The following is a 25,685-nucleotide window of genomic DNA, read 5'->3' on the forward strand; positions in this document are numbered from 1 at the left end:
AACAATTATTGAAAGCTCATTTCTATATAATATTTCAACAAGAACAAGCAGAGGAGTAATTGGGATTATGATTTATTTTGATTTGAACTTGTTATTTGAATATGTTATGTGTTATTGAACATTGTTTGAGACATATTTTTATTTTTTGTTTGTTAATTTTTTATGTTTGTTGTAGATTTATTAATTTAAGGTTTTAAATTTAAAAAAGCCCAAAATAGGCCCAATAGGCCCATAATCGAAATAATCGAACCGAACCGAATCGAATTATTTCAATTAATCGAGTATTTGATTATTTCGGTAATTTGATTAATCGCGATTATGATTTTAAAATAATCGTAATCGAACGATTATGAAAATTTTAGTAAAAAACCGAACCGAACCGAACCGCGCCCACCCCTAGTAAGAATAATTAGATCAAAACAATAAATTTCTGACTACACCTGTATTAAATTATAATCTCCTTAAAGTAATAAAATTAATTTGATTCCAACATTATGACTATAAATATATTTTACTGCCTATGATTAATATATAATAGTAAATTATATAATTATAATAATAACATTTTATAAGAGTACATAGGGGTGGGCGCGGTTCGGTTCGGTTCGGTTTTTTACTAAAATTTTCATAATCGTTCGATTACGATTATTTTAAAATCATAATCGCGATTAATCAAATTACCGAAATAATCAAATACTCGATTAATTGAAATAATTCGATTCGGTTCGGTTCGATTATTTCGATTATGGGCCTATTGGGCCTATTTTGGGCTTTTTTAAATTTAAAACCTTAAATTAATAAATCTACAACAAACATAAAAAATTAACAAACAAAAAATAAAAATATGTCTCAAACAATGTTCAATAACACATAACATATTCAAATAACAAGTTCAAATCAAAATAAATCATAATCCCAATTACTCCTCTGCTTGTTCTTGTTGAAATATTATATAGAAATGAGCTTTCAATAATTGTTTGAATAAAAAATTTTGGAAGTGGGACAATCCTGGAAGAGTTGAAAACGTTGATCAAGATAGACTACTTGTAGTTTGCTTATATTAATGATCACGAGTTTAATTTAGAGATTTGAACCCAAGTCCCTCCATTTACGTTATTAATCATTTTTTTTATTAACGCTAATTGATTAGAGGAATGTGATAATGAAAAGATGAAAATACCTGCTCAAATGCTTTGCCGAGTGCATGCTTACAAATCCACTAGTTTAGCTTTTAATCACATATATAAACCACCATCGTCACAAAATTATCATATATTACACAATAATCAAAGCAAATTATTGAAAAGCTATGAAGCTAACCAACTCGGCTCATCTAAATCTACCCCAACAGCAAACACTCACAAGTCCAACAACGTTAAACTCTGTTTCAAGTTTTACTGTTTTTACTCTCGGCATGAGCACATCATCATGTGAAACCATTAAAATCCAAGTAATAGCAAACTCACAAGTTGTAGCTTTGTGGAGATCACTCGGCGATGAGCAGCAGCGGCGACCAGCAGCAGCGACAGGCTGCAGCAGCAGCAGCGAGAGCAGCAAGCAGCGGCAGGCTGCAGCAGCAGCAGCGAGCAGCGGCAGGCTGCAGCAGCAGCAGCGAGCAGCGGCAGCGGCAGCAACAACGACGAGCACGAGCAGCAGCAGCAGCAGCGACGAGCACGAGCAGCGGTAGCAGCAGCGACAAGCACGAGCAGCGGCAGCAGCAGCGACGAGCACGAGCAACAGCAGCGATGAGTTCAGGGGCTGAAGGTCACGAGTTCAGTGACTGAAGTGAAGATCAATTTATTCACTTCAGGTTTAGGGATTATATTATTCGGTTTATTTGATACTCGGTTCGGTTTTTCGGTTTTTTTTTTAAAACCGAAAACCGAACCGACTGGTTTTACTATTTTCTCTATATTACTAATTCGGTTTTTTGGGTGTAAAAAAACCGCAAAAAAACCGAACCGAACCGATCGGTTCGGTTCGGTTTTTGATTAATCAACTATTTTTGCCCACCCCTAATTCTTACTGCATGTGAGAGGTAAAGTTTGATCTAATTATTCTTACAAGTGAGAGGTAAAGTATGGTCTATACTAATAATTAAGTTATGGAGCATGTCGAATCCATTGTATAAATATTGATAAAAAAAAAAGACACTATTTTAGGAATTGGTACATATACATAGAGATGGCCAATGGGCCGGATAGCACATGGCACAGCACGTGTCCGTACAGCACAGCGCGACATGAGCACGTTTCAGTGGAGCACGCGGCACGGCATGGCACGCACGTGGGTTGGGCCCGGCTTAGAATTTTAGCCACGCGGGCCTTAAATGCATGGTACGATTAGAGATAGGCTAAGCAGAACACAATAAAAAAGTTTGCAATAAACACGTTTTATTTTTTAATGAAAGTAAATTTAAAATTCTATGATTTTACAAATAACTTGAAATTGAATTTTTTAAATTCATTTAATTCTTAGTTTAAAAAATACTATAAATAAATAATTGACATCATGATTTTAATGAATAAAATTATAAATTTATGATTTTATAAATATGCATTAATATTATTGTGAACTATAATTTATGACTCTATATAAGTTCAAGTTAACAATTAAGTTAATCCTTAAGAAAAATTTATTATTATTATTGTTGTTAAGTATTAAAAAAATTCTAAAATTATAAGGTCAAACTTAGTAATTAATATTATATTCTCTTACTATTATTAGTTTATTATTATTGAATATGGACTTGAGTTTTGAATTTTCGATTATATTAAATTTGATTAAGGCACAAACCTAAAAAAATATATAAACTTGAAAAAAGTATGCCAACAGCTTAACATGCACTCCTTAAAATTTAAAAAAAAAAACATCTTATTGGGCTTTTTTTCTTAGGCACGGCACGTGTGTCGGGCCAGGACTAAGCAAAAAAAATTAGGCATGGCATGGCACGGCACGGCACGACACGGTACATAGCGGGCATAGCACGGCACGAGCACGAGCACACATGGGCCTTATTTTACCAGCCCAGCCCATTGGCCATCTCTACATATGCAGTATTGCAAATATGCAAATTAAGTCATCTTTAAAAAGTCTAAATATTTGCATTCGCCTTAATGTTTTTCTCTTAATGTAAGTTTGATAAATATTACGTAATAATTTGGTAATAACTCTAAATAATAAATTATTATCTCAAACAACTTTTGAAAAATATTTATTATATTTTAAACTATATAGCATATATTTTTAACAATGTACAAATAACTATTACTATGTGAAGTCTAATTGATGGATCTAGAAAAATTATAATTTATTACAATGTGAAGTTTATTCTTATTTATAACTAGTTTAGATTGAACTAAAATTTTTTATGATTACATAGATATTGTTCTTATATAAAGTATCACGATAGAAATGTTTTACTGTATATACAAAAAAATAAATAACTAGATTTATTTTATCTTACTTACCCCCACTTCTCAATTAACTGCACTAAAATTTTAAGCAATCTTTATTTGTCAATAGACCTCATTTAATCTCCACTTTAACTTTTCTAGAAATTTTATCCTTTTCATACACCCAACCATTCATGAAGAACACGAAGATCTCCAATCTAAACAATTGTCAGGCTGATTTTTGGTAGCAAATTCATTTAAAAGAAGTTCCACTCTCACTAGAGTAATTCGTGATTAGCCATCCACATTCAATTCAGAGTAAATTCTATGTATGGTGCTTCTCCAGTCGCTCTGGACATTATCAGGCTACTGCCGAAACAACGGCTCGTTGTGGTGTGTAGAATTTTTAGCAAGAAGTTAAACTGAGATAGAAGTAGTAAAGAAAGAATGGATTTTCTTCTCATTACCCTTCCAGTAGTTCCCCATTAAATTTATATAGCCTGATGCGTAAATTAGTAAGTGTACTAGTCGGCACAAGTAATATAATGAAGAGTAGAACATCGTTCCACAGAAATTGTATATTCTATTAGTTATCGAAATTATTATAGCCCTAATTTATTTGAACAATCGAATAAGCGAATTTAGATTAAAATAAAAATAAAATAAAAAAGTTAAAAATTAAATAAAGATGCAGGCAGTAATAGAAATCACTAAGAGATTAAGACACTATGACATCCGATTTTACCATAACCAATACAATTTAATCATCTATCTATGCTATTAAAATTTATTACTCATGTTGACAGTGAATTTCTCTAATCTATTCAATATTTTCTCTCGAATAATATAAAAAATATCCTCATATATTAACCCACTATATCTCTATGTGAATTTAAATATGCAAAGATTCTTTAAGTTCTATGCAAATTCTTAGAAAAACTGAATGAATCACGTTGGTACATCTATGTTTTTCGTTCAATTCATGGCATTTATAAAAATACACAAATCTCCTCTCGGTCTCATTATGCACCCTCAAATCATTCAAATATTGGTCAGATATTTAAAAGAATTAAACACAATAATAGACACTCAACCATAAAATAATAAACTAAAAATAACACAGGTTTATGAAATTAAATTTTCATAATTAGGCTACATCATAGCCCCAATAAAATAAATTAATTCATAGAAATATAAAGAGAATCCATAAATTTAATTGAGAACATTCAAACAAAATAATAAAAAAAAAAAAGAGAAAGAGTAAACACAAAAAGTTGTCTCCCTCCAATCTCTACAATCGACTTCTCCAAATTTGCAGCCGCGGCTTCTCTTTTTTTTTTTTTTTTCTTGCTCTCGGTTTTTCTCTCTAATATTCGCGGCTGCCCTGCCCTCCTCTCTTCATTCGGTCCTCCGTTGCTTCCGCTTGGCCCTTTTATATTGCTTCAATTGTGTCCTTCAAATCCTTATAGGGAAAGAATTAAAAACAAAAGGCAAGCCGCCTTATTCTTTCATGCATGCACGTGACTTGTTCAATTAATAAGCTAATAAAGATTTGGTCAAAGCCCATCACAAGAATGTTTTCTTCTTTTAATTCATTCTTCGTATGATTTGCCTTATTAATTAACTTATTTCCAATGCTAAGTCTCCTCATCTTCACGTGAAATTCAATTAAACCTTGGATGCTTCAATTTTCTTCCATTTTAACTCCCAATACTTTTCTTAAATTTCCAATTAATTTCTTCTTTAAGTTCTCCTTACTTAAATATTCTGATTTAATTCTTCTTTATTCCCAAAATACACCTAAAATAACAAAATATAAAAATGAAAGTAAAATTAACATAATAAAAATAACTTAACCTAAAATTAAGTTAAAGAATATATAAAAAATAATATATATATTACTAGCACATCATAGCCTTTGAACTTTACATACACTAAGTTAAGAAATAGAACAACAATAGCAGAATAATTTGGAACGTGACTAAGGTCCCCAACTAACAGAATTCTAACTAGCTTGACTAAGGTTTGATCAATTGATAACGCTGACCAAATCTTCCACTCTTGCTTGCAAATCGTGCACGTAACCCCCCATGCATATTAGGGGTGTTTAATGGTTTAGATTTATTGAATTTTGTCAAACCTAAGTCCAATCCATCATTTATTGGATATTCTATTTTAGATCACATCTGATCTAATCATTAATTGAAATATAATATAATCCAAAGTAGTAAAAATTAAAATCCAATTTAATTTGAACGATCAATTCGATTAATCCAATAGGATAAAAAAATTACAAATAAAAATCATCAATTGCTCTCAAAGTTCAAATTACTGACAACTAAAAACAAAAATTCAACTCCTTTAATATTTCATGATACATATTTTTATTATCACGTGATTGAAACATTATTGACATTGGTTGAGACTTACAGTTTGTACTATGTAGTAGTATTATTATTATTATTTGTAAATTTATAGTTATACGAAATTAGGCTATATTTCTTTTAGCAAGTTAAATACGAAAGTGACATGTAACTTTTTTTTAAAAATAAACAAAATAAAAATTAATTGTTTGGATTGATTTATATTGGATTTAAACACATAAATCCATAAACTAATCTAACAACATTAGATTTCCCATTTTGCAACCCAATTCAATCCAGTCAAAAGATCAATCCGACAAAAATTAGATTGGTTTGGATTGAATCAATTGGTTTGATTTGATTAAATTAGATCTTGAACACCCCTACTGCATACGGAGCACATGTCACATTGTCATTGCCAGTGCATGGGTTCCGTTCGTTGCTAAAGATTTTTCTTTTTCTTTTTTTCTTTTTTTTTCCAAAAAATGAGGCTTCCTATTGTTTGTTATTTTACGAATTACTTAAACTTTTATTTCAACTTTGATACACACACACACACACACATCCAGGCTTAGCCGAAAACTTACTAAATCAAATTGTATTTTGGCATAAGTATATAGCTAACTAAGTACAATTATAAAAAACTAATTGATTACAATTATTGAATTATATTATTTCAATGAAGTTAATTTAAGATTTTAATACTTATTATTTATTTTAAAAAATTTTAAATTATATAATTATTTGAACTTAACCGCTTCTATATTGAATATCTGACTTTGCCATTGCCTAAAGTTTTTTGTCCACAATGATACACGGCCTATCTTTAGTTAGAATTGCCTAAGAATAATAGATTTATGTACAATATGTTACATGTCTAATAGGAACATTCGAATTTGGACTTTTTTGCTCAAATGGAACATTACTTGCCAATGCCATGCTCATTTATATCTCACGTAAATTAGGTTCATAAGATGTGAGTTGCTTGTCACTTGCTCGCCCAATTATCCAATGTGGGGAAATCTAGCTCTTGTTGGTCGGGCTGGGCTCCTTTTCAGCCCGGTTAGCAAAAAAAAAGGATATGTATACCTATTTGGAGAATTAGTTACAAGGACCTTAAATTTTAAAAAAAGGGACACCAGAATTTTTTTTTAACCTATTAATTAAAAAATTAATTTTAAAGATTTTTAATTAACATAAATTTAATATAAGTAATATAATCTATTTAGTAAACTAATAATATTAAATTGTTTTTGATATTTTAAATAATATTAAAATTTTAAATTATTATATTTATTTTAATAATATATTTGTAATATTATAAAGATTTTAAATAAATCTTTAGGTTAAATAGATTTTACAATTAAAAAAATCTTCATATTAATAATATTAAAATTAAGTTTTACATAGTATTTAAAGTAATTTTTATTTTTATTTATTTATTTTAATATTATGTTTCTATCTATTATTAAAAAATACTTTAATATAATAAAATAAGTCTAATAGACTGAACAAATAAAATTATTTTAAGTAGTAAAATTATTTTGAAATGTATATATTATTACATTTATTTTAATGTCATATGTCCAATTATTATAAAATTTTGGGGTTATTTTTTTGGGGATTTATAGAGTCAAAGGACATAATGGTTAAAAAATGGGACTTGGTGTCCCTTATTAAAAACTTGGGGGTCTTTATGACCATTTTCTTAGATTTTGGGGGTATAGATGTCCTTTTTCTAAAAATTAAAGGTTTCAATAATAAATTTAGTTATTGAAAATTATATTTAAGCAACTTTTAAATTTTTAAATGCCAAACAAAAGATAGCAATATTTTAAGCGTAATAAATTCTTTTTCCAAGAACAACAACGGCAAAATTTATGTGGTTATCAATATTAATTATTATGCTGATTCACTATTGTTGGATTTTATTATATAGTTTATTGTTTGTGGATTCAAGATTGTTGTTGTAATAATAGTATATTACTATTATGTCATTTTTATTTAATATACAAGATAAAATTGTTCGAATTAAATCAAACTAAACTAAATCAAATCAGACCAAAACTAAGTTATAAAATTAAAGTGAACTGAAAATTTAGTTTGTATTTAGTTCAAAAAATTACCTGATTTAGTTTTGAACTTGAATCGAACTAAACTAAATAGTGCTCACGCCTTGAGTACTAGGTACTAGACTCCATTCAAAAATTAAAAAAAAAAGGAAAAAAAAAAGAAAAGGAAAGAACGCGATAGAAATAAAATAGAAGGGAATCAAAGAGCCTCCTTGGACTGATTTGTTGGTCGATTGGGCTCATAAAATGATTTTACCATATCACCGCGACATCAATTATTAAGTGTGAGCTGATTCTTATCTCCCATTTTAATGTAATTTTAACTTTTTCTTCTTCTTCTTCTTCTTTTTTATAAGAATGTAATTTTAACATTACTTACCAGTAAATGACAAATAAAATATCTTACATTCTTACACTATCTATTATTTTATATCAATTGAAACAATAATATTAGTAAAGCATATTAATGGCCGTCATATATTTAGTTCTATTATTAACAGTCTAATTTTCTCGAAACCCGGATTGTAATTTTGCATTAAAAGGTTAAATTTTTGCTTTAACTTTTAGATAATATACCGAAGTAGGAAAACTTGTTCTCGTTGACTGACAAATAGGGAGCATTAGAAGGAGGAAAAAAAAAATAGATATTTTGATGATTCGGCAACACAGTAGATCGCTAAATAGTGGAGACCAGGACAGGGAGAACAGACATGCTATTGCTAAATAAGTTCAGCGGAATCGAGACGCTTCTCTTAGCTAGATTTAATTAAACCGTTCTGAAATCCGGTCTCAGTCTCTCACTCACTCCACTCTGTCCACTCTGACACTAGACAGAACCGTACGCCCAAGCCAAAGCTAGCTAAGTAGCTATCTATTGGGCAAGCTCTCTCACTCTATCCCGAGCCCCTCGAAACAATTTAATTTAAAAAGGTGTCGAAAGAGAGACGTTACTGTCTGTGTGAGCAGAGCAGAGTGTAACGTTACAAATTAAGCTTAACGGAGTTCAATAAAAACAAGAGTAAAGTTTAAGACAACGCACACAACAGCAGTCACCGTACAGTAAGTGGGCTTACTTGAGAGAGAGAGAGTGGGAGGGGAGAGAAAGTTCAGTTTTTTTAGCAATGGCGAGAGGATTCGAGCTCTTTTTTGCCATTTCACTGTTGCTTGCGCTTCTGGGTATGTCTTCTTTTTTGTTGCTTCTGTAGTTCTGTGATTTTTTTTTTTATTTATTCTTTCTTTCTTTGAGGTGTCTTCAATGGTGTTTTGGTTTTCAGCTTCTCTGTCTTGTCAGATCTTTGTTACCTTTGGGGAAGGTGCATTTGGGGATTTTGTTTTTTATTTTTTTTCCAAAAGCAAAAATATAATGACTCTTGTAACCTGCTAAGTCAGCTTCAAATATCTTTGCTCATTTTTTACATTCGTCCTTTTCGTTTGTTGTGCTTGGACTATGTGTTTACATTTCACTATTTGCAAATTGGTTCTTCCATATTTTCTTGTTTTCATTTTCCTACTTACCTTCTACTGTTGTTTAAGCTATTTTGACGATGAAACATAAAACTAATAGCGGTTGGTACTTCTCTGTTATGTATATAATTTTTTTGTGATTGTGGTGGACTGCTGCTGGTTATCTATTCCATTTTTAGTTTTTTAAATCTTCAACTTGCCGGTAATGCTACTAGTATTTTTCTGCAAAAAGGGTAGAAAATGGAAAGAAATATTGCCATCGTGGAATTGCATTCATTGAATTGTTTACCGCTTTCTAACTAGTAGTATACTTGGATTTATAACTTTACAATGGGTGGGTAGGCTTTCAATTAACTGGACAGCTAGATTGCAACATTAAAGGTTGTGGACCCATTGTGATTTTGTTTGATACATCTGTTTTATTTAATAACAATGTCACGAACTTCACATTTATGTGTATGAGTCCTTCCATATCTGTAAAAGGTAGTGGGTGAATGATGGAACTTGTGGAGCCATTGTGATTTTGTTGGATAGGCCATGTTTGTAGAATGCCTTTACTTTGCCTCCATTTTTTTTTTTTTAAAAAGGAAAAATCGGTTTAGTAGTCTATTGGAGGTACTGTCTATTATTTGAGTTGTTTTGGCCATCGAGAGAAGTATTTATTCATGAAATCGAAAATTTTTAAAATTCTGCCTTTCTTGAACAGGAATTGTAAAATTTGATGGCTCTCTGACCCTAGCTAGCAATTAATTTTATGAAAGTCTGACAATGGTGCATTTTGGAAACATTGTCCTCTAGTTTATATAAATGTGTTTGTTCATTTTACCAAATTGGTGAAATAGCTAAGATTAATGCATATTGAAGAAGAATTGTTAAATTTGATTGCTATTGACCCCAGTTACTTTTATGAAACTCTGAGAGCTGTACATTGTGCAAACATTGCCGTCAAGTTTTTAAAGAGTGTATGTGTTGTCTGGCACAGATTCTATCTCTGGATTTTTTCATTGAGCTCTAAAATAGTTGATGGAAAAGGTTATTTAACAGGGTTCTCATGTGATTAGGAAAAAGGAAAACCATCTCTGCCAATTATTTATGTAGACAAAACCAATGCATAAGATTATTTATATTGAAAATCTTTCTGAAGCAATCTCTTTAAAATGTTACATTTAAAAATGTCAGTTTTGTTTGTACAAGTTAACATTTTAGTTACTTTACATATGAACTTGTAATAGTTTATGGGAAATGCGGGAGAAGGTTGTGTCCGTGTTATGATTAAAAGTTCAAATCATTACTTTTAGCTGCATGCACGAGGACTTGTGCTGTGCTCTATCCACTCTCTTAGTATGTCTTGTGCTGTTTAAATGCATCAGCTCCTTAACTGAGAGATTCTAAATCTTTTCATATTTGTCGTAGGTTTGTGCAAAGGAAGTACTATTGGTGTCTGCTATGGAAGAAATGCTGATGACCTCCCAACGCCGGATAAAGTTGCACAGTTGGTTAAACAACATAACATCAAATATCTGAGGATCTATGATTCTAACATCCAGGTCCTCAAGGCATTTGCAAATACTGGAGTTGAACTCATGATCGGAATTCCAAATTCAGATTTGTTGCCATTTGCACAGTTCCAATCCAATGCAGATAGCTGGCTGAAAAACAGCATCCTTCCTTACTACCCAGCTGCAAAAATCACATATATAACTGTTGGTGCTGAAGTCACCGAAAGCACCGATAATTCCTCTTCACTAGTTGTACCCGCAATGCAAAATGTCTTTACGGCATTAAAGAAAGCTGGCCTGCATAAAAGGATTAAGGTCTCTAGTACCCATTCCCTTGGGGTTCTGTCTCGATCGTTCCCGCCATCTGCAGGGGCCTTTAATAGCAGCCATGCACATTTTCTGAAACCCTTGTTGGAGTTCCTTGCTGATAACCAGTCACCTTTTATGATAGATATATATCCGTACTATGCATATAGAGATTCTCCCAACAATGTGTCTCTGGACTATGCTCTCTTTCAGTCATCCTCGGAAGTTATAGATCCAAACACTGGTTTACTTTACACAAACATGTTTGATGCCCAGATTGATTCGATTTACTTCGCACTCATGGCACTAAATTTCAGAACAATCAAGATTATGGTAACTGAGACAGGCTGGCCCTCGAAAGGTTCACCAAAAGAGAAGGCTGCAACCCCTGATAACGCCCAGATTTATAATACTAATCTGATCCGACACGTCATCAATGACTCTGGTACCCCTGCAAAGCGAGGAGAAGAGCTAGATGTGTATATTTTCTCATTATTTAACGAGAACCGGAAACCCGGGCTGGAGTCAGAGAGGAATTGGGGATTGTTTTATCCAGATCAGACAAGTGTCTATAACCTCGATTTCAGTGGAAAGGGTGTTGTTGATATGACAGATTCAAATGTCACTAGCCTGAATGGAACAACTACAACATGGTGCATAGCTTCCACCAAGGCTTCTGAAGCCGATTTGCAGAATGCCTTAGATTGGGCATGCGGTCCTGGGAATGTGGACTGTTCTGCTATTCAGCCTAGCCAGCCTTGTTATGAACCAGACACTCTACTCTCTCATGCATCGTTTGCAATTAACAGTTATTACCAGCAGAATGGAGCTACTGACATAGCTTGCAGTTTTGGCGGAAATGGGGTCAAAGTTGACAAAAATCCAAGTATGTAAATTAGCATCCAGCCTTTTCATTTAGTTGGTATTTCTTTCCTTTATCTTGAGTTTGGCTAGCTTCTTTTTTGATGGATATATTCAAATCTATTGTGTGATAGTAAGCAGACCACAAAATTAATTGCTCCATTGTGTCCAACCTTATGTTATTATATTTTGCTTGTGGCAATGAACAGCTTATCCAACCTCATGAGTTTTACTTTAGTGTCAGAAGTTCTGGTATTTGTTGCTTAAACTCTGTTTTGAAGCCTTTCATGCAACTAATTTGTATCTATTTTTGCAGGCTATGATAATTGTGTGTACATGACCGCTGGGTAAGTACAATACACCCAACATCTCTAATTTTATGTATTGATTTTTCTCATCTCCCAATATCCATATTCTACATGTAACTCTTGTTTTTTCATTAATCATGCAGTGCAAACAAAACTGCAGCAACCAATACAACAGCAATCTCATCAACTCCTTCGTCTTCAACACGAAATGAAGCCATTGCTTGGGTGCCAAGTTTCCTTTTAATGACTTTGCTTCCAACGCTTTTGACACTGAAGAACCTGTGAAATGGGGGAGAAAGTACTCTTCTGAAATATTATTCTTGAAAAATATATCCCAACGGATGTATGTAACTGATGTGCAGCAATTCGGCCTCCAAGTTTTGTATGATATTGATGGTAAAGACTACTCTATTTTCGTAGTTGAAATCAGATTATATATGTTTTGCACATATCTTCCAGCGTTTGCCGTTCTCGTTTACGAGTCCGAGAAACCAAAAGAGTTATGATTTTTGTGTTTATGATAACACCACCAGGTTTATTTAGTAATACCAATTTGTAATTAATTTTGTTTGCGATGATATCCATCCAGGCCACCGTATCAAGCTTTGATGCAAGTCAAATAATCTTTTACCAAAAATTGAGCATCCTTTAGAACCTTCCCAAGGGAAAAATAAATTCAACAACCAACGCAAAATACATTGAGAAACAAGAATCTCACAAGTTTTACAACTCAAATTGACACATCCATTAGGATCCACTGTAATAGTGATTGGTAAAGTACCTCGACAACCATAACAATACTACAAATAGCTGATATCAAGAACTTCCACATGCACCAAACCTTTCCTTTCCACACACAGTTCCCATAACTTTGAATACTGTAATATTATTACACCGAAGTTCAACAGTGCGAGCTTTTTAGGGAAGCCAAGAAATGAAACAAATTAGCGGACATGCAAACCACCTAAAGACCCTGATCAATGAGATAATCACCAAGCCTTTCAACAATCATGTTGCACTGCCCAGGGGTCATCGGCTCATCATAGATTCCAATGATTAAGGCCGCACTGGTCTTCTTGATGGTAACACCACCAGGGCCCTGAAATTAAAAGTGATGCCAAATGGATGAGGCAACTGCTTAATGTTTCAATTAAGAACTGCAAAATTCAGAAAAAAACGAGAGACGAAGGGAGGAAATGTTCCCCGGATGATTGCTTCTTATGATGAAGCTTTGAACATGAAGGCAGCTTAAACGTGCTAATTCATGAAAGTTTCGTAAATCATAGGAAATGCACAAACATGCTTTTAGTAGCATAATGAACAAAGTCTAAACAAGATCAGATATTAGTTCCCACCTTCTTCCCTCGGATGACAGCACCTGGCTCACCCTGGATCACCATATATTTTGTGCCACCAAGATACAGTCCAGTTGGTGCTAGTGTTCCAGGTTCATTAAAGTCATTCATGATACCAGTTATTTCCTCAGGTTTTAACTAAAACAATATAAACGCAAAAGCAATAAGTATCTGATATAAAAAGAATCAACATTCCAACAATGTGTATATGCCCGTCTACTGACAAAAATGAAGTTATAAAAATTTTAAAATAAGATATCCAAGGAAAAAGCAGAAATTCAATGACCATGCATCGCTTTTATAAATCTAAAAGATGAAAGGGCTTTGCCCTCAATAGTTTCAAAATTAAAAAAAGTTCTCTCTAGATTCTCATTTCTCTTATGTGCAATATCAATATATACCATCATTATTGACAGATCCATTAATTTACTTTTTAGGCCATGCATAATGTTTTTGCATTCCATATTCATTATCCACGATCAAATCTATCCGCAGCACCATTTTAAGCACAAATCAAGCTAGCCGCCAATTCATACATAAACAAAGATGCAGTACTCACTTCACTGCCATCATACAAGAACCATGCTAATAGATTCAACAAAAAAAATCATTCCAAGTTGATCTCAAGGAAAAAATGTTACAAATCAAATCATGCAAGAACCCAAATCTTAAATCAACTTTACTAACCCTAGTACAGCTAATAAATCAATAATAATCCAAGCAGATCATATCTCAGAAAACCCTACTGGAGCAAAGTAACCAAGAAAAAACAGATCAACTATCACCAATCACAAACAAAAATAAGATAAAATAAAACCAAACCCATCAAAGAATCCATCTTTTCAAATAGATTTAGAAATGAAAGAAGTCAAAAAATTAAAAAAATATTTACTAAAAAAAACCTGAGGGAAGTTTTCACTCTGGGCCCAAACGCTGCCGTCGTGGCCGATGATAGCGGCAGCTGAGAGATGGTTACCCTCAATTTCACACAACAGATGATCATCGACGTAAGCTTGCCACGACATCTTTTTCTGCTTTGATGATTCCTCTGATTTCTCTGTGAATTTTTTTTTTTCCTGAAGCCTTTTTACAAATGAGTGTGTTTAAGACTTAATTTTTGTCGAGAAGAGATTTTGTGAAGAGCTAGACAAAAGGAGACACTGGACACGGAGATATAGCGTTGAAACAACGAGATCTGCTACACAATTATTTTAATAATTAATTAATATATTTAATATATTCCCTTTCTTTATTTTCTTATTGTAATAATATATGAATCCCTAAATTTTTTATGTTTTCTCAAGTAAGCACTTGGTCTACCCATCTATATTAAATAGACCCCTTTAATCTTTTTTTTCTTTTTCTTTTTTTTTTATAGATATTACTATATACTTATATTAAAATTTGAAGTCTACTGAAAATATATATAGTATAACTCGGAGTATAAATTAGAAATTCACTCCTGCATGAGTGCCAATTTGGGTCAGAATTCGTTTATTCGATTCGATTTGAAGCGAATAAAATGAATTTTGATTTGAAAAAATTGATTCGTTTAATAAATAGGTGAATTCGATTCGATTCGTTAATTAAATGAATCGAATCCGAGTTTGAAGATGTTGCTTCGTTTATTCGTTTAGGATTCGTTTAATAAATGGTTATAAATGAACCGAATACAATCTATTCGTTTAATTAAATTACTTATTTATTCTTAAATATTTATAAAAAAATTTAAAATTTGAAAGTTAATCTAGTAATTATAAATAATAATAAGACAATATATAAATGAGATTAAAATTTTTATGGTTTGGATTATTTATTTAATTTTTGTAAACGAATTCATATTCAATTCGATTTGCTATGGATTCGTTTATTATTAGAATAAACCAATAATAAAAAAATTTAGATTTGATTCGATTCGATTCGTTTATTAATTCTATTAAACGAATCAAACCGAATATTCGTTTAATAAACGAATCGAATCCGAATCCACAGAATTTTGACCCAATTCGTTTAAGATTCGATTCGGATTCGATTCAATTATTCGTTTTGCCACTCCTACCCCCACTAAAACATTTAAGAAGAATATATCACTATTCTACATTTTATGGAAAAAAAAAAGGAAATAGCTCGTCATTAGGTAACAAGTTAAGCATATCACCAAAAGGCTCTATTAATTTTAATCTTTAAATATTTTATCTATATGACAAATTGGAAAGTAAAAGAATATATTATCCTCTAAAAGACTCTTCAAAAATAAATAAATTAATATTATTTTAATCAAATAATTATTTTTTTAAAGAAAAATAAATTTTAATTAAAGCATTTCTCTCTCTCTCCAATAAAAAGTGATAAAAATAAAAATTGAAGAGGGAGGAAACACTTTATAAAATTAAAGAGAAGTATTTCTTATTTGAAAATTTTTAATTAAATATCTTTTGAATCTTGAAATACTGATGTACTTCTTCAAATAAGAAACATAATTTTGTTTGAAGAATTTTTTAGTGATAATTTGAATAATCGACTCCCTAATGTTATTGAGATGATAAATTAATATTTAGTGTTGGATTAGGGATGGCAAAAATCCCCACGGGGACAGATACCCTCGGGGATTTTTCCCATTCAGGGAGGGTATGAGGATAATTTCATACCCAATCCAATTTCTTATTCGGAGAAGGGACATGGAAATTTTTTTACTCAATTTCTTATTCGGGGAGGAGATGAGGATGAGGTGGAATCCCCATCCCCTACCCATTTCTCCATTTTAATTTTTAATTTAATTTTTATTTTTTAAAATTACTAGTAAATAAATTATAAAATTTGAATTATAAAATTATAAATATTGGTAAAAATAAAAAATATCAAAATATTTATATTATTAAACTTTTAGGCCTAATTAACTAATTAAAGTTCTAAATTTTTATTTAGGACATTAAAAAAATCGGGTAAATTCTATTAGCCCAAAAATTTTATTTTTATTTTAATATTCATTAAATGTTTTAAACTTAAATCTATTATTTATTTATTTTTAGATGTTATAATTGCCTATAGCGAATCACAATTTTAATATCTAATTTAATCTAATCTAATTTAATATTTACTCTTGATTTGCTTCGACTTAACTATTGTGCTGTAAAAGGAATAGTCCACATTTATAAAGTGCCCACGCCACCATTGAAAAAGTTAATTTTGAATCTAAATTCGATTTTATTTGTAACAATTTTGTATTTTACTATTAATTTATTCACGATAGTTTGTAAAAGAAATTTGTATGTCTTACATCCTGCATTACTTACTAATTTAATGTATGTGACTTTTGTAATAGATATTAATGTAAGATATATTTCAAACTTTATTTTTATTTGAATTTTTTATTTTAATATGATTAACTCAAAATCAAAAACAAAAAAAATGTATTAGTTATTCGGAGATCGGAGACCCTTGGGGATTCCTTGTTATTATTCGGAGAGGGGATAGAGATTCTCTCAAATAATTTTGACGGGGACGAGGAGGGGACGGGAACGGAGACATACGCAAAATATCAGGGATAAGTACGAAGAGATTGGTCCCGACTCCTCCCCTCCTCATTGACATCCCTATGTTAGATAGTATTCAAAATTCAAATGTAATGGTATAATTGAGGGATCCAACTGTTATCATCATTTGTTGTTTCCTCCGTCGGTTTTTTTTTTTTAACCGAATGAAACGGTGTTATAAGTAAATATTCATTGGTATTAATGTCATTTTTATTTAGTGGTCGGTGAAGATAACGTTCGTAACTCCATTGTCATTTTCTTTTATTAAAACAAAATGGGTAAACATCACCTTTATCTTCAGTCATTGCCTTCTTTTTTCCCAAATGCGTAAATTAAAACCCTTTAAAAAAAGATAGATATGAGATTTGACGGATATTCTTTTCCTTTATAAAAACATGGTCCAATCTCAAATTGAAATGCTGTGTGTCCACAAATCTCCATCTCTCTCTGCTCATCGCATAATTACAGATGTCACCTACATGCTTTTTTTCACTTTCTTTTTAAAATTCTTTTTGGGTCCATGCCACTTGCCACAAAACGTTTGGAGCCCTATGTCAAATATCAAAATTGTCCCAAATTATGAATAATTAAGTGCTTGACTGACATTCAAATAATGATTTTTCCCTAAGTTTTAATTATTATTTTAAGGGATGTGAATTTGTGTTCTTGCATTTTTCAGAAATTGTAAAAGCTGATATTTCTCAAACGTAGGGTTCTCTAGCTCTCTAATGATCCGCATAAATAGAATTAGTTATTGCCGCACAAAACTGAACTCAACAAGGCATAATTTATCTGAGCATCAAAGAACAAAGATAAATCAGGCAGCAGCCAGGAAACGAGCTATAGAAGGAATAAAAGATCAAAACAAGATATATAAAATGTAATTCAGGTCGAAACAAAACGATCGAACACCAAACAACCATTTAGTTTCTCACGTGGTTATTGTCTGCCTCATCTTCACTGCCAATTCAAGGCTCTAGTGGAAGAAGATGGCAAACTTGGAACCAGAATCCACAAAGAAATATGAAAGAGGAAAAAAATAAGTAAACCTGAAAAAGAAATACTAGGATCGTGATAGACCTAGGTCTACAGGCCCTGATCAATGAGGTAATCACCCAACCTCTCAACAATCATGTTGCACTGCCCAGGAGTCACAGGTTCTTCATAGATACCGAAAACAAGAGCCTGACCGGTCTTCTTTATGGTGACTCCTCCGGATCCCTGTCATTCCAAATACATGGGCAACTGAGTAAGTTGCATGTTGTCAATAAGGTCATTCCGGCGTACTATGAGCATGATTTTTCTTAAAAAAGAAAAAAAAACATTTACAGAAAGTGCCGTGCTGCGGATAAACCTTCAGAAATGCATAATCTTCTTTTTGGGAAATAAAGAAAACATTGATTATGAAAATGAGGGGATAATAAAAATGGATTACTGGTTCGACAATGCTAAAAATTCCATTCCAAGTTAAGGCTGAATACATATAGGGTATATAGATCACCTTCTTTCCACGGATGACAGCTCCAGCCTCTCCCTGAATTACCATGTATTTTGTGCCTCCAAGGTGCAAGCCGGTGGGAGCAAGATGACCAGGCTGGTCGAAATCTTTCATAATACCAGCAATCTCTTCAGGCTTGAACTGGAAACACCCAGCAAGAGAACCAGAAAACGTCTTAAATCCTTTAAAGCCGAAAAACAACAAGACCAGCACGTATGCAGAAGATCAAATACCACCATGCAGTTTCTATTTCGTACAGACCACACTATAAACTACAGAATACAGACGAATAAAAAGGAGTAGCCTACAACATGTTGCACTTGAGCACTATTATTAGAACTAATAATACTATTAAAACATATATAACTCAAATCACAGTCTCGGGGGCAACATATATTATTTGAGTTCCACGTTCCAGGAAGTACAATTCAAACAGAAATTTAAGCCCTATTCGTGGTATTATCAATCATCAAATGGTAACTGAAATACAGCCATGATTTACATTTATCAGTAACTGTTGAAAGGGATTCCGCAGATTTTGCAAATGTGCGAACATACAGATCTTCAGAATCATGTAAGTAAAACAAAAATAAGTTAAATTTTTTTTTTTTTTCTGTTCACACAATGAAGCCACAATTGATCCCAACCAAGCAATCAAACCAAGTGGAAATTGACTTGTAAATTGATCTTAAAAAAAAAAAGGATTGCAATCACATTGGACGCGATCATCGTCGATCCTGCTTTCATCAATCACCAAAACCAATGAAATAAATTCCCAATCAGATGCGTAAATGATAAATCAATCATGCCACATTAACGCAACTAACAATGCGATCCATGAAAGCAGAGAAAAGGGACGAGACCTTGGGGAAATTAGCGCTTTGGGCCCAAACGCTGCCGTCGTGACCGACGATCGCAGAAGCACTGAGATGCTGGCCTTGCCCGTCGATGTCGCACATCAAATGATCATCTACGTATGTTTGCCACGACATTCTTTCTATTCCTTTTTTCCTTTTTTTTCTTCACTTGATCGCTGCTTTGTTTCTTTTGCTCTTTTTTTTTTAAAAAAAAAAATTTTGATTTGAGTAATTAGTTTTGTTTTGGTTACGCTAACGACTACGTAGCTTATGGCATTTGCTAGCTTGAATTTGGTTAATAAATAAACAGAGCGCGAGAATTAAGGAGAGACGGGGCAGCTTAAGCTTTAAAATGTGTGATTTCTGTGATTCTTACTTCGATCATCGTCAATTCATCATCATGCTTTCGTGGCCGTCAGTTTCCGCTTCCACCATTCAAGCCCGCCCGTTAATTTCGGACCGATTTTCTTTTCTCTTTTTTCTTACGCCCTGCACGTGTCCATCTTCCCCACCATTGTTGTTCTTTCATCCATTTTCTGTCCAAATTTCACTAGGCCACTGTCAATTTTCTATTTATTAACATCAGCCTGAATAAATCTTAAAAACAAAATATCATTATCACTACCATGCAGCTGAAAAATTGATTATCACACACATATAACCACTAAATTACTCTTGATTAACACAAAATATTTGCATCGACAATCTTGATGTTAAAAGTTTTTTTTTCCCCTCTACAAATCAATTTTTTGGTGAAGCAATAGTATCCAACAATCTGTAAAATGTGAAAATGAAACTTCTTGAACTGTCAGCTCTTCTGGGTTGAAGGCTTTGCTGCCTTTGTCAGGTGCATCACCTGGAAAAATTACAAGAACGTTGCCATATTATAATCAATCGCTTAAACGATATGATCTTCCTCTGAAAGCCACACCAGTTGTCCTTTCAGGCTGGGCACGATTGATAGCTGGAGCTCCGATTCTCCACCTCGCCACCAGTTTTTGTCTATTGAAAGTTAAGAAACATTGCAGCAATATATATGAAATGAAAAACAAAACTAAAGAGATGATCTTTTCTTTTTCAAATTACTAGTAGCAGATAATCAGTTAATAACCGTGTTTAAAAGGTAAAAGAGGCCAACGGAAGGTTAAAAAACTACAGGGTTCACTCTCTCATCTTCATGATTGCTGGCTAACAAATGCCAGTGGTGAACTAATCCACTCTTGACTGAATGATTTCCTAGAGCTGTGGAAAAGAAGAGCAAGAAACAGACAAGTCAGTGTGGACATGTGTCTTGTGTACGTGTGTGTGTGTGTGTGTGTGTGTGTGTGTGCGCGCGCCTGCGTTGAGAGGGGGAATATGTCTCTAATAATATTAGGTTTCACACATCCAGCAGAATGCCCTGGAGGATTACTGGGGGCTGCATAATTTTTCACCCTAAGGAACCAATAAAAGTAAGGATACACCCATTTTGGAGTCTTCAACAAGTTCTTTCCAGTTGCAAGTGGATGTAAGACAGTCAAAAAGTAATACAGATGTCCTGCTATGATTCCCAGCAGGTCTGGTACAAGGGGTGAACCAAAAATGACGTCCAAAGCAAGCATAGCCCATGGTAGATAAAATGCCTATAAACCGAAAGAAAAAAATAATTACATAAATATATTGCTTCGGATATTTTAGGACCCTGCCCAAGATAGCTCAAAGAAACAAAAACATGAAACTGTCTAGTTAAATTCACCATAAATATTTGTGTGTACCTTAAGTGTCACGAGGCCATATATATTGATCTGAGAATTTGGGAATTCTCTACTCCAGACATAGACAAGCATAAAAACAAGTGATATCCCTAGGAAATAAGATCGAAATATGGGGATGGCTGACAACACCTATAGAATCCACAGAAGAAAAAATCATAACAAAATGAAATCATGTTAGCAATGCAAAACAATAAAAGATGTTCAAATTTCTGAAAGAAGGGAGCTGCTCGTCACTGATGCAGCTGACCATATGTGATAGGACTTGGGGCTAAACTAGGGCTGATTTTTAAACATAAGTTTTCATTGGTCTAACAATGTGCTCCTATAAATTTCAAAATTGTCAGCATCCAGCAGGAAAGGTCAGAAAAGGTAACGAGATTTTTCCTTTCCAAGGTTTCTAACACAGTATGAATGACAATTTCTGCCAGCCTAATCAATCATTTCTACAGCATAACAAATCATCTTGAAAGAAATCTGAATGTTCAAATAAATAAATATGAAGACATTATCACCCACCAACAGAGATAAGGCTCCAAAAATCATCATCCATAAAAAATCTGCTGTACGCCTTTCAAATGGTCCCTTCTCCAGGTTAACTCCATATCTCGCTCTGTACATTCATACAGAGTTATTACACAAGTGTTACTGCCAGGATACTATTAAAAATAAAATTGTCTCCTTCAAGCATTTTGGCAATGGCCACATGGTTTTAACATTGAACAAGAATGGGAGTCATTAAATGAAATCAACTCATATGATGCCTTAGATTGAAAGTCTCCATGGTGTAATACTTACATCATCAAAAGGCGAATCCCAAAATTGATTGAAAAAGTTCCAAGGAAAAAGAAATTTGTTATCAACCTCCATACCTGCAATGCAATTCAAGTTACTAAAAAGTTTAATTAAGTACTTGGAAATGAAACCCACGAATCCGAGAATAAAATGAGATTTTGTAAGACACCTTTTTTTTTTTTTTTTGGATAAGGAATTTCTACCACACTTAAAAAGGGAATATTAACCAAATCAATTTCCCATAAATATATAATTTCACAGGTATATGGGGGTTCACAAAGGAATGTATATATTATTGTTTGTATATGTTAAGTGAATGAGAGAGATTGAGATGGAATACATTCAGCTTGTTTGAAAAGTCAGAAAACGAGGTCAGCTTGGTATTTACAGTCTTCTTGCTAGCACCGTTGCAAGCACTTCTTGTTTGCATCAGACAATATTCAAATTGAAAATTTCGAACATCCATCCATAAGGTTTTCATCTCTGACAAACTCTATCTAGCACAACTTATAACCAACCTATCAGCTTATGAAGTTGCGATAACACCAAGGAAACCAAATCTTTAACCCAACCATAAAGTTTGGGACTAACTAACAAATTGAAAAACAAACACAATTGTGCTGTTTCAAAGTCCAAATATAAACTTTTAGAAGTTATTAGAACAGCCTTCTATAAAGGAATTAAGGGTTCTACAGACCTGTGTCTTCAAAACAATTTTGGAGTGGTTAAAATTTTGTTAGAGCTGTCAGATTGGCACATGTTAATTTCAACCTACGTATCCTGCACACAAATGCTGTAGCATCACATGTGAAGGAAAGAAGATCTTTAAAAAGTTTTGCAACAGTTAACATCTGTTAAATTTGTACAAAAGAATACCAAGCACAATCAAGCATTCTACTTATTGGCAGCATATTTATACGCATATATATTGGCTTTCCATGACATTAAAGCCAAATAAGTTAATGTCACCATTTGAGAAGGAAAAGCATATTCAGTTGAAAAAATGTCAAATAAATATTTAGGAACGAATGCAGCATTTTTCTACAGTCATCAGCACATAATCTGGAGTCATTTTCTTGTAATCACACAAGCTGAACCCATACCTGAAATTTTGAAAACACGAGCTTGTATTCTAATGCAAGAATAGAAAGATCCAATAATCCTAACGAACAAACTGTAGCGACCGCAACACACAAGGTCCCATAAGCCTTGCATATGGGTGGAAGAGAGTGATAGTATCTGAAATAGGAAGGAGGATGAGGCTTTCAATGATCAGCATTATGTTACAGAAATTATTTTCATTTTTTATATTAAATAATAAATAAATAAAAGAGAAAACCAGAGAAGAAAGCAAAGACTGGGACCAAGCAGCCAAAAATATTTGTATTGCCACCAAAGCTATCTACCGTTCTACCGTCCGGCTGGTAAGGCGTCAAATTGTATGGTTAAAAAACATCATAAGATCAATTCAGCCATAATTTTGAACATTCTACATCAGAACGTATTATCTTTTCTAGTAAACATAATGATAAACAATTTTTCATAATAATTTAAATAACACAAAGCCACTGCTAACTCATTGCGATATACAGCCACACAGCCTTGTCACCCCGCAAAATTTGCTGTGAGAACGTAGACATAGTACAGCCTTGATGGTTGGTTTAGATACTGAAAAAATATACATAAATGGGACCCCGTTGTATGCATTCTGCTCGGTGTGAAATTACCTAATACTATACTAATGTGTCTGTAATCAATAATATGCACTTAAGTGGGGTTTTCCTATCATTCAGCATTTTTTCTTTCTAAGTAAAGGGATTAACTCTGTGCCAATCCACAGTTGCTAAGATCAAAAGAAAGATTGCAAAGTGAAGCTGACTTTTAAGAATGGAACAAATTATGATTCAGGAAACACTAAAATTTGGTGCGCGATCAATACCTTGCTACATCTCACAACATGCTTATGTCTCTGCTTAAATTTGAAAGACAGATGGCGAAAGTATTTGATAAACACCAAATTTTAAATGGCGGCTAACGTTTCCCAAACTACCTACCTATATGTACTTCACAGCTAGTGATTCCATTCCAGTGAAGCCGTGGATTAATCCTAAAAATATCCTCAATCAACTTTTTGAGTTTGTGAGATCAAGAAACTCAATAACATTAACTAAACATGAGTTCCAAGTCTCGGATTAAAAAAAAACCAATCATTAACTACATAATACAAGTTTAAGGACTCTAATTCTTCAAATCCCTCAACTAAACAAATCACAGCGTCAAAATCCATAAACCAAGTTTCTAGCCACGGCACTGAATAAAAATAATACAACAGATTAAAAACATACTCAGCAGGTGAAGACATTGCGGACTCAGATGGCTAATTCAAGCGAAACGCGCAGCTTTAGATCTTCGTTTTCCCCTTGTTGATAGTATGCTCCGAAGAGACAATAAGCAGCGGAAAATTTAAAAACTTCTGGTCTTTAGAGCCTGTTATTGCTTCGTCAATTTTATTTTAACTCGAAGACCCGTTGTCGATAACTTCATTACGAAACAAACAACTCGCGAGTGCGACCCAGAAGGTTCGTCTTTTAACGCATGTGAGACGTGTGGCCAGAGTGCGTGTTAATGAAGTATTGGGTCGCCGGCTCGGTCCGGCATGATTTTCTTGGGCTTTAAAACGTCAAGTGCACCCGACCTGAGCATTGTTCACAGCACTTAGCTTGGGGGTGAGATTCTGCTACATCACCCCCCTATTATTCTCTTGAGGCCCCTAATCTTTACAACCATGCCTGATGCCTCAATTAATGAATTTTTAACTGATAATCATCTCCCATTTTATTTCTACGAATTTTTTTAAATATTATTTGATATTTGTGATTAGAGATTTAGACTAGTGATAAACATCCTAAATTTTATCTTAAAAATTTCACTGCAAATTTTATAAAGAAGTATAGAACACGCTATTTTTTAATACTTATATTCAGATAATAAATAGGAGGAGTAAAAGAGAGTTTTTTTTTTTTTTTTTGGGAGGAGATAAATGAGGGTTTTTCATAAGATTCTAATGGGTGCTCAACTAGGAAAAAAAAATAAAAAATCACTCAGTTGAAACTCTGCTCGATATAAAAGAGTTAAACATATTGACACACAAAACAAGAAAATTAAAAAAAACTAGTACCTAAGTTAAGTTATGGAACAAGTTACATGAAATCAAACAAAGAAATTTAATGAGATATTTCTCAATAAAAGATTAATCAATGAATAGATGGAGCTACCAATGGCCTTTGGTCCAATGGGAGAAGCTTTTCATTTACAATATTGAGTGCAAGGGTTCGAACCTCCATAAGAGTTTTATAGGGGTTAATTTCAGTACTCCCTTAATTATCATCATAATTGAGTGGAGAAGACAGTCTCTTCCTTACAAAATGTGAGTGGAGTAGACACTCCTCAAATATTAGAGAGAAAACAGTTTATTCCTTACGAAATGTGAGTGGAGTAGGCACCCCTCGAATATTAGAGAGGGTTTAATATACACACTCCTCAAATATTAGAGAGAAGACGGTCTCTTCCTTACGAAATGTGAGTGGAGTAGGCACCCCTCGAATATTAGAGAGGGTTTAATATATCT

At 33.0% G+C, this 25,685-nt stretch overlaps 4 protein-coding genes across 5 annotated transcripts; 1 reads left to right on the forward strand and 3 right to left on the reverse strand.

The window, feature by feature from the left end:
• Positions 1 to 8,515: 8,515 nt before the first annotated feature.
• On the forward strand, positions 8,516 to 12,719 carry LOC102627838 (glucan endo-1,3-beta-glucosidase 13). Its single transcript, XM_006475282.4, has 4 exons — positions 8,516 to 9,006; positions 10,708 to 11,985; positions 12,277 to 12,307; positions 12,412 to 12,719. Exons 1-4 carry the CDS (start codon positions 8,952 to 8,954, stop codon positions 12,551 to 12,553), a joined length of 1,506 nt encoding a protein of 501 aa, XP_006475345.1. The 5' UTR covers positions 8,516 to 8,951; the 3' UTR covers positions 12,554 to 12,719.
• Positions 12,720 to 12,943: 224 nt separating this feature from the next.
• On the reverse strand, positions 12,944 to 14,814 carry LOC102628130 (profilin). Its single transcript, XM_006475283.4, has 3 exons — positions 14,526 to 14,814; positions 13,624 to 13,761; positions 12,944 to 13,367 (listed from the first exon to the last, which is right to left on the reverse strand). The coding sequence occupies exons 1-3, from the start codon at positions 14,646 to 14,648 to the stop codon at positions 13,233 to 13,235; spliced, it is 396 nt and encodes a 131-aa protein (XP_006475346.1). The 5' UTR covers positions 14,649 to 14,814; the 3' UTR covers positions 12,944 to 13,232.
• Positions 14,815 to 18,008: 3,194 nt separating this feature from the next.
• LOC102628423 (profilin-4) lies at positions 18,009 to 20,031 on the reverse strand. 2 transcript variants are annotated; one of them, XM_052439109.1, is made up of 4 exons: positions 19,888 to 20,031; positions 19,518 to 19,706; positions 18,658 to 18,795; positions 18,009 to 18,377 (listed from the first exon to the last, which is right to left on the reverse strand). In XM_052439109.1, exons 2-4 carry the CDS (start codon positions 19,644 to 19,646, stop codon positions 18,243 to 18,245), a joined length of 402 nt encoding a protein of 133 aa, XP_052295069.1. In that variant the 5' UTR covers positions 19,647 to 19,706; positions 19,888 to 20,031; the 3' UTR covers positions 18,009 to 18,242. The 2 variants fall into 2 exon arrangements, with proteins under 2 accessions (XP_052295069.1, XP_006475347.1); XM_006475284.4 differs by lacking the exon at positions 19,888 to 20,031 and having other exon boundaries at positions 19,518 to 19,860.
• A 138-nt stretch (positions 20,032 to 20,169) lies between these two features.
• Positions 20,170 to 24,609, reverse strand: LOC102628727 (derlin-1). Its single transcript, XM_006475285.4, has 7 exons — positions 24,403 to 24,609; positions 23,161 to 23,296; positions 22,061 to 22,134; positions 21,782 to 21,875; positions 21,266 to 21,394; positions 20,973 to 21,133; positions 20,170 to 20,513 (listed from the first exon to the last, which is right to left on the reverse strand). Exons 1-7 carry the CDS (start codon positions 24,417 to 24,419, stop codon positions 20,402 to 20,404), a joined length of 723 nt encoding a protein of 240 aa, XP_006475348.1. The 5' UTR covers positions 24,420 to 24,609; the 3' UTR covers positions 20,170 to 20,401.
• Positions 24,610 to 25,685: the final 1,076 nt, after the last annotated feature.

This window comes from Citrus sinensis, chromosome 1 (assembly GCF_022201045.2).
Source record: "Citrus sinensis cultivar Valencia sweet orange chromosome 1, DVS_A1.0, whole genome shotgun sequence".
Lineage (NCBI taxonomy): Eukaryota > Viridiplantae > Streptophyta > Magnoliopsida > Sapindales > Rutaceae > Citrus > Citrus sinensis.

Coding starts and splice junctions, on each gene's coding strand:
- LOC102628423 (XM_052439109.1), bottom strand. CDS start 19,646: ATGTCGTGGCAAACATACGTAGATGATCATTTGATGTGCGACATCGAC. Junction 18,796..19,517: donor AAAGCGCTAATTTCCCCAAG/GTCTCGTCCCTT, acceptor GGGTGTTTCCAG/TTCAAGCCTGAAGAGATTGC. Junction 18,378..18,657: donor CTGTCATCCGTGGAAAGAAG/GTGATCTATATA, acceptor TTGGAATGACAG/GGATCCGGAGGAGTCACCAT.
- LOC102627838 (XM_006475282.4), top strand. CDS start 8,952: ATGGCGAGAGGATTCGAGCTCTTTTTTGCCATTTCACTGTTGCTTGCG. Junction 11,986..12,276: donor CAAAGTTGACAAAAATCCAA/GTATGTAAATTA, acceptor CTATTTTTGCAG/GCTATGATAATTGTGTGTAC. Junction 12,308..12,411: donor TGTGTGTACATGACCGCTGG/GTAAGTACAATA, acceptor TTAATCATGCAG/TGCAAACAAAACTGCAGCAA.
- LOC102628727 (XM_006475285.4), bottom strand. Junction 21,876..22,060: donor GGGATTCGCCTTTTGATGAT/GTAAGTATTACA, acceptor ATGAATGTACAG/AGCGAGATATGGAGTTAACC. Junction 20,514..20,972: donor TTGAAGACTCCAAAATGGGT/GTATCCTTACTT, acceptor AACTTTCAATAG/ACAAAAACTGGTGGCGAGGT.
- LOC102628130 (XM_006475283.4), bottom strand. CDS start 14,648: ATGTCGTGGCAAGCTTACGTCGATGATCATCTGTTGTGTGAAATTGAG. Junction 13,762..14,525: donor AGAGTGAAAACTTCCCTCAG/GTTTTTTTTAGT, acceptor ATATTGTTTTAG/TTAAAACCTGAGGAAATAAC. Junction 13,368..13,623: donor CTGTCATCCGAGGGAAGAAG/GTGGGAACTAAT, acceptor TTTTAATTTCAG/GGCCCTGGTGGTGTTACCAT.